Here is a 15585-nt window from a genome sequence, read left to right on the forward strand (position 1 = left end):
ACAGTGATGCAAGGCAAGAGAAGGGACTGAGCCACATTGGTGAAAGCCAGTACTAATGGCTATTCTTCAGGTGCCAAGATCAATGTCGCTGTTCCTCGGGACAAGGGATCTGAAGGAGATAGGAGGTGGTCATCTGTGTAGTCCTCTTCATGAGGTTCTATCACAGAGAAGATAGATGCATAGCAACACTTGGCAAGTTCTCGCCAGCTGTAATTGCGTTTAACTCTGCTCAACTTTCGCTCACATTCGTGCGAATGAAACAGTTGTAGGAAATGAATGCTTCGTTTGACAGAGTGAGAACCCTGCAAGTTCAGAAAAGAGTGAGCAAGAACAGTCAATCCTCCTCTCCCTTTTATTTTCCCTCTACTTCTTGGTTACACCAAAGTGAACAAGGAAATAAGTGGAATTCTATGGAGTCTACTCCTCAGAGTTTGAATTCGAGAGACTATGCTTTTGGTTCAATCTTAGGATCTTACCAAAAAAACATCAATCTGTTCAGGATGGATAGCACTGAGAAGTTTGAACACCTCTCCAGTGCTTCAGTTTTGGGAACAACCAGTTTGGCTTGAACTTTTCGTCTTTGGTGTCCTGTTATCACCATAGAAGTCTCCCTTTAGGAAAACTTCACCATCGCCCTCTTCATTAGAGAATGAAGGAGGTCTGCTTCCAGTCCTTATCCTTGTCTTTCGAACGAAGAAGAATTAAGCTGGAGCCCAATTTACAGGTTTGAATTTTGGCCTAACCTAACCCCTTTCTTTCTCTATAAAAATGAATAATCTACCCACCTGTACGCTTTCTCCAACTCCAGTACACTCCAGAAATCACCTTAAAACACCAGCACCACAAGACTTACGACCCAAAAAACAACTCCTACCAGACAGAGAGCTCTCCCATACCAACCACACACCACCACACGTGCTTTCTACTACCCTGTGTTATTGTTTACATCCTGCCGACGCCGCCGCCATCTTGTCTATGACGTCACAGCCTATGACGTCACAACACAACTTAAATACATCAACAGACACCTTCTAGAATCTACCACATGCTGTCCATATATAGGACACCCACCATATTTCAACAATGCATAAAATACCCATAACAATTATACAATATATAATCACACTTATCTATACCCATAACAATTATACAATATATAATCACACTTATCTCTTTCTCCCTCCCCTCCGACTGTTTCCTAACCTAGTATTCCCCTCTTAATTTCCTTCGTCCTCCAACTCTTTACCCTCTACATAATTTCTAATACATTCCCCTGAAACTCCTGCTTTAGTTTAATACATCAGCCACTTGCTCCTTTCCTTTTATCCATCTCACCTCCTTTATTTCCCCGGATTCAATGGTTTCCCTTATTGCAGCAATATCTATTTTTAATCTCTTGCTACTTACACCAGTGCTCGATTTGATGGCGGTCATTAGTGTTTTACTATCAGTGTTAACCAAGGCTTCTAAATTTCTCCCTCCTACTACCTCTTCCCACAAATGCTTGAAATATATCAATCCTTCTACAGCTTCCCCAACACTCAGGGCTTCAGCCTCAATGGTGGATTTTGCCACTCTCCTGGATTTCCTAGACTTCCACCATATGGGACTTCTCCTCTTCTCATCTGTCAAAGAAATAATATAACCCAGTTGAGTATGGCCATCTTCTGTGTTTCCAAATGAAGCGTCTGCATAGGCTTCCCAATAAACCCTTTCTTCTTCCATCTCACTTATTGTAACTTCGCCCATCATGCTCTTAGTTTTTCTCACAATTTTAATAAGTTTCTTCATATCCTGAGTTGTTCCTTCTTTAAATGCTTTACTTAATTCGCTAATATCATATGATATTTCTGGCATCGTGTGTAGTGATACCCAATTCAGCTGTCCTACCACTGATCTGTACTCTGTTAACTCCTTTTGTTCTAGCACTCTATTACCCGTATATCTTCTAGCCTCTGGTTCTCTTATGGAATTTATATACTGCCACTGATTAAGGGAAAATCTATTCTCCTTCTGCTCTATTACTACTCCTATATACTTGAACCTTTTACTCTCTTGTTCTCCTACTTGCAATTTCCCTTTCAATCTCCCAATCGTTTCCTTTAAGAATCCTTCAGTTCCTCCGTAGCAAAAATCATCTACGTGTGTACACAAAATGCCTTCCAATTTATTGTCCTTTTTCCAAAAGAATATATTAGGTTCTAGCCTACTTCTCTCACCTTGAAGCTCCTTCACTACTTTCACCACTTTACAATACCATGCTTTTGCTGCATCCTTGAGCCCATAGACTGTTTTCTTCAACTTCCATAATCCCCTCCAACCATCTTCCCTTGGTGGCTTCAAGTACACTTCTCTTTGTATCTCGTCACCTTGTAAATATGCAGTTTTGACATCCAATGTATAACAATTCCAATTTTTTCACCTTTATTATGGTTAGACAGAATTTTAAAATTTCAGCATTGCATGTGGGAGCATCCTTTTCCCACTCAGCCATTTCTTCTTCAAACCCTCTAGCTACCAATCTTGCTTTACATATCCTTTCCCCCCCTTTTATCTTTCAGTTACTATCCATCTTGTAGATATAGCTTTTTGTCCAACATCATTTACCTCCTCATATACCTGGTTCTCTCTCCAACTTAGAAGTTCTTTTTCTTTAGCTTCCATTATGCTTCTATTTTCAAATCCCAGCAACACCTCCTCTTCATCTTCAATTTTTTCTACCTGACTATAATCCCTCAAGTTAACCCACCCTTTGTCACCTGACTGTGAGTCTCGTATATTGTACGAATCAGCCCATGCTTGGCTTGATCTTTTTCCTGCAAGACCTAAAATAGTCCATTCTTCTACTTGTCCTGTATCATTGTTTATAGCCCTAACTCTATTTCCCTTTTTGAATTTTGGTATCTCTTCCATTAACTCGCTTTCTATTGACCCACTTTGCCTGTTATCTTCCACTGTTTCCTCTATCACCTCTCTTTCTATAGTCTCTTCTGTGTCTGCATTCCTTCTCTCACCTATTATCTCCTCTCCTTCCAGCCAATCTACTTTCCCTTCATTTGGGCCATCTGACCTACCTTTCACCCCATGGGATTTATCTATTCTAGCCGATATCTCTTCTGTATCTGGTGATCGTCGTTGAATCCTTGTCACATGTATCCTAGCTACTTCTCTTAAAGAATCCCCATGTTTGACTATTATTGTTTTCCCCGATACTCCCACTACCTGAGCAGGTCCTCTCCATTCATTTTCATTTTCCCTCTTATAGAATACCTCATCTCCTACCACTGCTTCTTCAAATTTATGTTCTTTGATGTTTTTGTTTAGCGCTATTCTTATTTTATTACAGGACTCATTTTTTATAAATGCTTCTCTGGCCTTGTGCATTGCATTCAGTGTGTCCCTTACCATACCCTCTTCCATCCCTTTTTCTCTGCTTGCAGGACTTGAACTTTCTTCTCCTATTAGGTTAGGCAGTGAAGGGCTTTTTCCAAATACTAATTGGTTGGGAGAGAAACCTCCATTATTCATTAAACAGTTCCTAGCACTCACTACCCATTTCAAAGCTAGGGACCAATCTACTTCCTCTTCCTCCATCATCTTCCTTACACTTCCCTTGATCATGCCTACGGTCTTTTCACATAATCCGTTGCTCCACGGAGATTCTGATGCTGTGGCTAATACTTTAATATTCCATTTTTCTGCCATCCTCCTTACTTTTTCATTTTGAAATTCTCCCCCATTATCTGACAATATTTTGGAGGGTGCTCCAAATATAGCAAACCAGCACTCAAAAAGTATCTTTATTATAGTTTCTGGTTTCTTATCTTTTATCCAACAGGCCTGACAATATCTCGTTGCCATATCCACTATTACCAAGAACTTTCTCTCTTCTATCTCTCCCACATCCATCGCTACGACTTCATTGAACGTTTTATTCCAAGAAAAGCCTACTACCGGTTTGGCGGGGTTTCTTTTGTATTTTTTACAAACCTCACAATTTTTAATCAGTTCCGTTAGTAACTTTCTTATTTCCTCTTTTTCTTTTTCGATTAACCCATTACTCCATTGTGCTTCCTCTGTTAGCTTCCATATTTTATCTCCACTTCCATGACCAAACTGTAAATGTAATTTCTTCATTGTGTTCTTAATTTCCCTCGGATTCTTTCCCTTCCAACCCTCCAGTAATAATTCTTCTACCTTCCTCCTCCTTATAGGTACTCTTAAATGACCCTGTTCGTCTTCTCTTAACTCTACTTTCATTCCCCCTAATACTTCTACTATGACACAATTTTCTTTCAAATTTAGGGTCATACCCATTTTACTCATGGTTTGCTTACCTATCAGCCAGGGTATATCACCTTGCAGAATTTCCGTCTTCAAATAAAACTTTCTGTTTTTTAGTATCACAGGTATTTCTATTATTCCTCTGGACTTATAAGATGTCTCACCAAAATTAAACACTTTATTAGACTCTGTCCTTGTGTCCCTCATTCTCCTCAACTCTTCCTGACTCAAATCCATGACAATACGTGCTAGTCACAATTCCCGCAAACTGTTGATTTACACCCTGTGTCCAAAATTGCATCAACCACCTCCCACGATGCTTCCACTATTTTATTAACTTCTCCTACATAAACCTCTTCTTCTTCTGTCCCATTTTCTGTTTTCAGCTTATTTTCTTCTAGTCTTGTTTCAGTTTTCTTCCTATTATGAAAATTCTGAGGACAATCCCTAGCCCAATGCCATTCTGAGCTGCATATTGCACATACTGTTACCTTCCCTTCTTTGTTTATAGGATTTCTACCACCCCTTCCTCGGTTCCATCTTCCCCGATATCTTTGGCTTTCCCTCCCTCTCCCAGAACTGGCATTGCCTTCTGACAAACCCCACCATTCCCGTTCCTCTTTAGTCCCTAATCCCTCAAATAGTCTTTTCATTGTTTGCGACACTGTTTCCGTACTCTAGCTTTTCTTGCCCACAAGCCGATAATACCATTTGTTTTTGATTTTCCGTGAGATTTGCTTGCTCTATTACATGATACCCCTTGACTTCGCCTTCAAGCGCGCCTTTCCCCATTGCTCTTTCACACTCAGATGCTGCCTTCTCGTATCTAATTAAATAGTCCGCCATATTTTCACTAGATTCTCTTCTTATTAGAAGGTATCTTTTTATTCTACCGTAATTCTCCATTACCGAGTCTTTTAGATAGGCTTTATCTAGTTTCTCTAGGATTAACTTTGGACCCTCTGTACCAGTAAGTTTATCTTTATCTAATGCTTCCACTAGCTCTCGGGCTTTCCCTTTTAAGCTCATTCTCATTTCTATCGCCGGGTATTTTGTATCTTCTCCATACAACAATAGCCAATCTTCGGCTTGACCTTTCCATTCTTTGTATTCTTCTTGTATCCCGCTAAACCTAGGACATTCCCTTCTCCATCTAGTAGTCTCCCTTTGTTCACTGTCGGATCCAGGCATCTTTGATCAACCACGCTCTGCTACCAGTTTGAATTTTGGCCTAACCTAACCCCTTTCTTTCTCTATAAAAATGAATAATCTACCCACCTGTACGCTTTCTCCAACTCCAGTACACTCCAGAAATCACCTTAAAACACCAGCACCACAAGACTTACGACCCAAAAAACAACTCCTACCAGACAGAGAGCTCTCCCATACCAACCACACACCACCAACACGTGCTTTCTACTACCCCGTGTTATTGTTTACATCCTGCCGACGCCGCCGCCATCTTGTCTATGACGTCACAGCCTATGACGTCACAACACAACTTAAATACATCAACAGACACCTTCTAGAATCTACCACATGCTGTCCATATATAGGACACCCACCATATTTCAACAATGCATAAAATACCCATAACAATTATACAATATATAATCACACTTATCTATACCCATAACAATTATACAATATATAATCAACAGGAACTTATGAATATACTAGTATGTTCCCCACGCGACATGCTTCTGTTATCAGTTGCATCGTCCGAGTAATAGGCGCATGTCTGTAAGTTAATTCTTTTGGTATGTGACTGAGACGAATAGCACCTTCTCTTAATTAACCTGAAACTCAGGACAGCTTTTCAGGCATCCCAAGAGTTTCCAGTTTTGATTTTGAGATGACTAGTGGTATTGTTTCCCAACAACACCTCAATATTTGCTTTATCACTGAACAAGGTTTCTTTCCCTCCCATTTGGGTCAAAATGCAGATGCTTGAGTGTATCTTTTTGTGCTCGATAGTTCTAGCTGAACACATTCCAACATGGAATGAACTACCAGGCAACTCAGTATAAGAAGTCGAGTAAGTGGCAGAGTACTGCTCTCTCTCTCCAAAGGTTAACTACCTATTCGAATCTCTCTGCCCAGCAATCACAGACAGGTCTCTGGTTGGCTTGGAATTCTCGCATAAGACCCATGTCTCGTGCTAAACATTTGCCATTGTGAGAATTTTCAGACGTTGATATATCTCATTAGACTCATTATCATCATTCTGTTTACCCCACAGTATAACAGAAGTCTGTAGTCTTATGTTTCATTGCACTTGCCTCATTTACAACTGCGATGACGCAGAATGATTTTTTTCAGACAATTTGAGTTTTGTCTTCTAATATACATTCTCTAATTTGTTAGGTGTTCAATTATTCTTTGTTCACCCTGAATTGAAAATGAATAATGGAAGACTTCACTTGTTCCCCGCCCAACTAACTGCTTCCAGAATAAATAGAAAATTCCTCCCTGATCCAACACACAAGAAGTGGTTCTTCAGGCAGTACAATCCCATGTGTTTTCATTACTGGAAGACTCATCGCCTTCATTGCAAGTTCCAACTTTCTTGCCGAGCAGCAATGAAATAGGGGAATAACTTTTTCAGTCCTCTGTAAAACACCAGGGATTAGACCCATCTTCACTGGTTGGTTTCATCGACAGGAAATTTTCTATGATCAGAATCGTGAGAGTTCACTTCTCTCCAATTCAACTGTGAAGACTTAGGTCCACAATCACCTTAGTCATTCACTAAGTAGTATTGTTTCTCATTAGTTGAGATTCAACTACTTATGAGAAACTTCTGTCTTGCCATCACAGGGACCTCGGTTTCTAGAAGGCATTTGACTCGTCTAATGTGCACATGGTTCGTTTTCAACATCACGCTTCAAAAGGTGGGTGTCATGTCATAACTATGTCTCGGAGACTTGGATGAGCAATCATTCGGCTATTGTTGATGAGTCCAAATCCTTCATGATCTCCTGCACTTTAGACTTTGTATTGGTTGATCCAGATCAGTCATTACTTTGCCTATTGGTGTGTTGCTGTACCTACGAAGGATCGACACCCTTCATTGAGTGTTGATACCTGTATCCACTGCCGACTTCCAATGCAGAAGTGTCTAATGCCATGTCTTCCTCTGAGTCTTACGAGATTGTGCGAAACTTCTCTGCAATTAGATACGTCCACTGTTCACTCTGAGAGAGCGAGCAGCACCAGTGGCTGAGTGCATTTCATCACTCCGGAGAATATGTCAGACCGGAAGATAGATGTAGTCTCATGACGACCATAATCATATCTTTCTTCGTTTGGGTCTGCCCACAGGTCCTTGGAACCTATTTTCCTTGGACCGGTGGTGGATGCTCACAGGTTGTGTTTGCTTACCCATCTCCTTCAAGAGGACAAGTTGCATCTCGCCTATGGTGCGCGGTTCTAGAGGCAAGAAGGATGCGAGAGTGACTGGCATCTCCACAATCCCCTCCTCGTCCTTCTACTCTTCCTTCAGGTTGAGGATAGGATTCAAACTTACACTTGTTGGTTGGGCATTTGATGCGGTAAGCTTGCACATCTAGTTTCCTTTCTATTTTTCTTATTAGAATCATAGAAGCAATCCTCCTCCTTCCTCTAGCAAGGGGAGGAAGGACACTAACAATAATGCAAACCCTTCCCAGAACTTTGTATTAATACCTCCGACTCTAAATATTCTTCCCAGCCCTTTTTCGGATGAGTTAAATTACTCACTCATTTCGAAAAGGCCCAGAAGTCTGACCCTTGATCATGCAGCTCCTATACTCTGATCAAGTTGTCAGAGGCAGGGCACTCCTCCTCGCTCTTACGACCAGGAGGAATAGCCCAGGTGTGCTGAACTCCAGTCAGTTCTAGAGGCTTACTGACATTCCTCCCACCAATCAGTGAGTCTTCCTAATGTAAAGGACCGAGGGTTTGTATATCGTGTAGGAACAAATTACAATTTTTTAAAGTAGGTAAATTGTATTTTTCCTAACTATACAAACCTGAGGTCCTTCACTTTAATGCCACCCCTCAATCTGAAACCTGAGCTGAAAGGCAATGTGGAGTGTTTACGTCCGGGCAGGCGGGCCTCCCAGCCTACCAGACGGTAATTACTGCCTAAGGACCTCAGGTTTGTATGGTTAAGAAAAATACAATTTACTTTTTAAAAATTTAAATTTTTTAGCCCAGGCCAAAAGAAAAGAGAAAGAAGTAAAAAGAACAAAATTGGGGCCCAACCACAGACTGACCTGTTAAAAGAAGAATGTTTACAAGTCAAAAGAAAACAGAAGCAGGAAAAGAAATTTAAAGTTTGGAAGAAAAAGAATTAAGGAAATATACGATGTAGGGATTAATGATGTCCACAAAATTATAGAAAGAGGTGACTTTATGGATGTTCAAGAGACAAGTTATGAATTGGATCATTGAGTCAGTCTTATCAAGGAAGAAGACAAAAGAATTACTGTAAATATTAGACCCTAGCTTGAAACTGGGAAATTAATCCTAACATATACTAGCTTTAATAACATTCATTCACAAATGAAATAAAAATTGGGAGCAACACAAAGTTAAAGTTGGACAACCTATTAGGAACACATGAAAAGTAAAGGGTAGAGGGAACTGCAGCTGGTGCTTTAAGGGACATTGTAATTTTTAATTGTGTTCTGAAGACTTTGTCTTGAAATAACTAACACTTCAAAGGTAGTGCATTAAAATTTGAAGTGTACAAAGTAACAACATAATTTGAGAATGAAGTTCCAGTTCATTACTTGTGTTACTGATACACCCTACACAAGAGAAACTAATGGCCCCTAGTTTTGCTAAAAACATTAAGTTGATCTCTTTCAAATAATTTTCAAAATACCTAAATAGAATTTATTAGACCTGGATCAGTATGTAGTTAAATTATGATTATGTTAATACTATCATTACAAGAAGTATAGAATGATTGATTTTGTTGTAATCTAGCATATTTCCCTTAGACAGTTGTAAGATATCTTTTCATTATTATTATTATTATTTTGTGTTATTATTATTATTATTATTATTATTATTATTATTATTATTATTATTATTATTATTATTATTATTATTATTATTATTATTATTATTATTATTAATGTGAGTTAACTGCTCTTGGTTTAATATAAATCAAATAGTATGAGAAATTGTGCAATGTTAGATTATTAAAATGCAGAGATTAGCGTAACTGTGATAGGAGATAACAATCTTTGGAGCAGTGGGATTAGAGGGTAAGAGTCAAGAGACCAAATAAAAGTAAAGATTAATGCAGTTGATGACTGTACAAAATTCCTGTCAATGGAAATTGCAAAGTAAAATTTAAGATATTTGCTGTTGGATTTAGTACATCACTTTGTTCATTGATTAAGCAGTCTTTTCATTGTTCTCTTAACTGACAGTTGTGGCAGAAGTGGCAAAAGCAATTTTACGGGAAGATCTTCCTTTAGGTCTTTGCATATTGTTCATGCTTGAGCAACCTGATGATGCAAGAGCAATTCTCTCAAGTCTTCCACGCACTGATGTATCACTTCAGGTAAGCTTTATTAGCAGATAAAGTAATATGTAGGTTATTCCTTTTTCCAGTCTTGGTTTGCTCTATATAAAAAGTTAAATTAATACAAAATTGATGTAACTAGTAACTGCAAGCTTAAGTGAATATATACTGTAATAGCACCCACTGTAATAGCAACCATCATTCACAAGTTAAAAATTGTGAGAAATTGTTTTAGGTATCCTGAAGGGTTTCATTGTTCAGATTGTTTTTCTTTCTTTACAGATGACTCAATATTATTATGCTTTGCAAATTTACACTTCTTTGTACCCTTGGACTAAGCCCACCATTGCCCCTGTTTTCTTACATAATCCTACAGATGTCATTGATTGTGTCTCAGTAATTGTTGATAACATAAAGGAGGAGCAACAGAATCCGGACATATCGAAATTCATTGAGTTTTTCAAAAGCACTCAAGAGCTTGTAGCAGATTATGTACAGGGGCAGGCTCTTCAAAGACTGGGTGCTGGAGTAGATATTGATAGGTTCTTGACAGACAGCAGCTATAAGGAGGATACAGTCTTAGGTCTGGCCATGACAATGGAGGAGGAAGTCTTGAACTTAGCCATTACACTTGCTCGCAAGTATGACGTTTCACTGTGGCAAGTGTACATGACTCATCTTCAGCACCTTTTTGATTCTGATGCAAGTACCACCGAGATTAAGAGTCACATAGATCAGAGAAATCTGGTTGAAACTCTCAGCAAAGATTCAAAGGAGTTTGTGGTGAGGATGGAACAAAATGTCCTGTTGACAGTGAATGGCTGTGACCATGAGCGCCTCCTTTTATACTACTTCCTCATTGAACAGTGTGGTACAAAAGATAATAGTAAAACAGCTGCTGCACACATAAAGCTCTTGAAGAAACTTAAGGGTTCAGCCAAAGGTCTGAATTATAAGATGTTACTTAAGCCTGATACTGATATTTTGGCATTGCTTCGCCCAGTTTTGACTGCAGAGAATGTGAATAGCCTTGCTAAAGTTGCCAAGAGTGTGCCTTGCAGAGAAGGAGCAGGTATTGAACAGAGTACGGTGTACTGTGCTTGGGCTCAAAAGTTCTTCTTTGATTCTGCAGGAAATAAGAAACCAAAAACATCCTCAGATTGGATTCATAGGTAAAAAATCTTGTTACTGGCTTGAAACAAAGAACAATATTTTTTAAATATATGACTATTAATAAACCTCTTAATAGTTAAGGTTTTTATTGCAATGTTCATATTGTCTTTTGCAGGTATGAAGCATGTAGCGAATATATGCAAAAGATGAATGCAGATGATGTGCTTAAGTTTGTAGGTCAGCTGGTATTGTCAGGGGAAGGATGTCAACTTGTGCCTCTGGAAGCTAGGATGGAGATAACTCGAAGGGTGTTTAAATTCTGTCAGCAGCAAGAAAAAGAGAAGGTATGGTATTTAAGTATAATGAAGAGCTTTATATTCCACAGGCCTTTGGCATTTTCTGCAAATCAGTTATAAGCAATGGGAAGCTTGAGAGTGTGATGAGTTTACTATACTGTGGTTTTGTATAGGAAGAGCCACTGAATCTAAAGGTATCTTTTTTTGTGGCGTGGCACTGTTTGTCAAGAAATCAGATTCACTGTTGACTGGTAGGTTTCCATGGCATGATAATTAAATTAAGAATTGCTGGGCATGGGTAAAGTACGTACTGTATTATATTTCTCTATGTACAGTAAGTTCCAGAAGTGAAGCGACAAATATCAGAGGATTTTGTTCGAAATTCACTAACTGGCAACTACAACTCGTAGCAGAAAAACTTTTTTTTTTCCCACAGTGAAAGCCCTATCAAGCAAAATTAAGCTAACATATGATGCACAAATATCAAATCTATGATATTTATAACAATCATATGAAAAAATTACTTTAATAGTAATTATTTTAAAGTATAGTAATTACTTCAAACAACAGAAACGAAACAATTTGAATTTTTCATTCAACACAGGATTACCAACATTACCAATGTATATTTCGAGCAATGTGGAAACAAATATTTAATATCATAGTGCATTATCAATTATTTTAGCGAAGATGCATCAAACCATGTAAGTATCAATAGGATGTAAAGGGAAAATCTCCGCAACATTAAACATAATCAACCATGAATGCACCTAGATTCAACAGAGAAGTTGGTTGTGGTTGATAGTTCTGATTCTAGCTTCTAGGACCTAGCATAAAACACTATCTTCAAGAAAGGCTCTGAACTGCTGCTGCTACCTTCAGGTGACTAGGCCTATAGTTCCGAGCATAGCAAGGCTTACAATGCCTTGCACCTGGGAAACAGGCTCCCTATATAAAAAATAAGAAAGACAGTCGCAAGCAACCAAAACACCCGTAAAATCACCACCTGGTTAAGTAGGGAGACGACAGACCCCAACTACCCCTCCCCCCCTCTACCTCTACCCACAATACTAACTCCACCTTTTTCACTTCAACCTTTTACCTCAAACCTTCGAATCATATTCCAACCGTGAAATTTAAGACTGAATTTGCGTAAGTGGGCGTATCACAAGGGAGTGATATCACCCAAATTCATATTTCCACGGACAACCAGTAACCAGTTTGATCCAGTCAAGCATTATTGTATAACAGAAATTTATGAGTTTTTTGGGGATATATATATATATATATATATATATATAATATATATATATATATATATATATACACATATATATAGAAGCACCCGAGCATGACCAATAGGCCTGGTGCTTGATTCTTAAAACAGACCTCTGGTTTATTCCTGACTAGATTAAAAGGTCCTGAGAGAGAGAGAGGAGAGAGAGAGAGAGAGAGAGAGAGATAGAGAGAGAGAGAGAGAGAGAGAGGAGAGGAGGATAGAGAGAGAGATCATAACAGGAGATACTCGAATTGAAATAATGCTTGCCAAGCATATTCATACTCCGGATCGTATGGACAAGAATAGTCTCACTTATGCACTGGAAAAAAAAAGGTGGAAAACTACGAAAATACTTGTTTGGTGCGACCCTGAATGCAATTCCACATGCAAAAATTTGCACAATTGAGAAATTCAATAAAGGGATTTTGACGTAGGAAAAATCTATTTCTGGGTGATTGGCTCGTGTCGCCCTATGAAATATCCTTAAGATCATTATTTCTAGGTAAAATTAATCTAAAATTACCAGAGAAAAACAAAATTAAGAAAATGTCAGTAAAACTGACTCGCTCACTCTATAAAAGAAGTGTCGGTATGGGAATATAGGCGAGTGGGATCACTACCACGAGTCATTCACCATTTAGACCTTCCAACATAAAATCCCCACCAGAGAGAGCTGATACTAAAGGGTGATGCGGCCGCTACTACTACTACTACCGACGCCACGGACAGCAGCGCCCCTAGCGGTCATCCTTAATCTATGAACATCTTGTCCTGTAGGGTGGGCAAAAGAAAACAGGGTGGGTTTCATAGGGCGACACGAGCCAATCACCCAGAAATAGAATTTTCCTACGTCGAAATCCCTTTTCTGGGCTCAGCTCGTGTCGGCCTATGAAATAGTACCAGAGAAACAGACAAGATGGGAATAAGGACAAATGAAACCCAATAGTAAAAAGGAGATATATAATATAAGTGAATCAGGGACATTACAGTATACAAACAAAGTACTTAAAGCTAACTTATCCTAAACAATGGCATGGTAAAGAAAGCAATCAATATAAAGTACTTAAAATTAACTTATATTAGACATAGTAATACATAATAGTGTAATGGCAAAAACAATATAGAATGATTCACTTAATTAAGATATTTACAAAATATACAAACTCATTGTGGTTCTACCTAGCATAAAAATAAGGGTAGAAACACTGAAGTACATTATATGTAACATAACGTGGATGTCCCTAGCAAAAAAATAAGGGACAATCCACCAATATAATTCTAGCGGCTAAGGCTAGAGTATCCCGAGTAGCATGGCAATAGGGTGAGGCATGTTGGACGAGGTAGGTAGAAAGGAGACCTGGATCTATACTACAACTACTGTGCAGTATCAGGAGAAACAATGTTTCCCGCTGCTACTGCAGAAAATTTTAAAGATTCCAAGGACTTCAGGTAATGACGTTTAAAGACTGTCGGTGATTTCCATCCAGTATACTTTTTAAGATCCTCAAAGTTCATATGTTGGAAGTAATTAATTGAGGTGGCTACTCCTCTGATGTCATGTGCTTTTGGAAATGAATCAGGGTTGGCTTGTTTAATGAAGTAAAGGATCTGTTGTCTGATTCCTTTCACTGATAAAGTGCCACCTTTTTCTCTCATAAAGAGAGAACCTGAGGATCTAGAGGATGTACGAGATAGAAAGGCTCTTAAAGTTAATACTGGGCAGAGAGAAGGATCTTGCGGAAGTGGGATGACCTTCCAAGGAGCCCACCTTGCAAGAGGATCCTCATTTTTTGCTAAAAAGCTACGATCCGGGGAAAGTAGAACTTCTCCTGAGGGGAGAAATTCCACATGACCCGCATCTCTGGATAGAGCCGACAGTTCTGAAATTCTGGCTCCTGAAGCCAGGCTTAACAAAAATAACGTCTTTCTAAGGAGCATAATGAATGTGCAAGACGAGTTGTCAGTATCTGAGGCTAGTTTGAGGACATCATTTAAGAACCATGAAACTGCAGTAGGCCTTTGAGAAGGTCTGAGTCTAGCACAGGCTTTGGGAATAGACGTAAAGTAAGATTCTGTTAGGTCTATTTGGAAACCCAACTGAAAGATTTTCTTCAAAGCCGATTTATTAGTAGTGATAGTGCTAGCTGCTAAACCTTTTTCAAACAAGGACCTGAAAAAGGATATAGCTAAATTAACTGTCATGGTTGTAGTGTTTGATTCATTCAGGAAGGATGCTAATTTTTTAACAGCTGAGTCATATTGCCTAATAGTTGACTCTCTTTTGTCTGATTCTAGAAAGAGGATGTTTTGTGGATCAATATTAGCATCTTTTTTAGCCGCAAACTTCATGAAGTCCATAAAGTTAGGGTCTGGAGAATTCCTGAGGAAGCGAACACAGTCCTCATTTGTACTGATTGCGACAACTTGGGATTGGGAATCCGTTGAGGTCGGAGACCCAATTCCAGAAGCAGCGGATACCAGTTGCTTTTTGGCCAGTCTGGAGCAATCAGAGCTACTAGTCCCTTGAAAGTCCTCAGCTTGCTCAAGACTTTCAAAAGAAGATTCACTGGAGGAAATATATAGATTTTCCTCCATTGATTCCAATCTAACGACAGGGCGTCCGTGGCATAGGCCAGAGGGTCCAGGTTGGGGGCCACATAGCAAGGGAGCTTGTGGTTCACTTGTGAGGCGAAGAGATCTACTTGTAAGCCTGGGACTCTCCGGCATATCCACTGGAATGACCTGTCGTCTAGGGACCATTCTGATTCCAGAGGGACTGACCGGGACAAAGCGTCTGCTATCACATTTCTTACCCCCGCCAGGTGAGTGGCGGACAGATGCCATCTGTGTTTTTTGTCTGCTAGCGCAAAGATGGCTATCATGACATGATTCACGTGTTTGGATTTGGACCCTCCTCTGTTGATGCAATGTACTACCACTGCACTGTCCAAAACTAGTCTTAGATGAGACTTCTTCGGGGGAAGGAGTCTCTTCAGGGTAAGAAATACTGCCATTGCTTCCAGGACGTTTATGTGAAGCTGGCGGAACTGAACTGACCAAGTCCCCTGAACTTGTTTGAATTGAGAATA

The 15585-nt window shown here is 39.3% G+C and overlaps 1 protein-coding gene across 1 annotated transcript in view; it reads left to right on the top strand.

The window, feature by feature from the left end:
- Nucleotides 1-15585, top strand: part of LOC135196168 (NBAS subunit of NRZ tethering complex-like) — a 668624-nt gene that overhangs the window by 537797 nt on the left and 115242 nt on the right. Inside the window, exons 10-12 of the mRNA XM_064222745.1 lie at nucleotides 9714-9847; nucleotides 10091-10980; nucleotides 11097-11265. Of these exons, the coding sequence (XP_064078815.1) occupies nucleotides 9714-9847; nucleotides 10091-10980; nucleotides 11097-11265 (1193 nt within the window). The remainder of the gene's footprint in view (nucleotides 1-9713; nucleotides 9848-10090; nucleotides 10981-11096; nucleotides 11266-15585) is intronic.

The sequence above is a fragment of the Macrobrachium nipponense genome, chromosome 17 (assembly GCF_015104395.2).
Source record: "Macrobrachium nipponense isolate FS-2020 chromosome 17, ASM1510439v2, whole genome shotgun sequence".
In the NCBI taxonomy this organism is placed as follows: Eukaryota; Metazoa; Arthropoda; class Malacostraca; order Decapoda; family Palaemonidae; genus Macrobrachium; species Macrobrachium nipponense.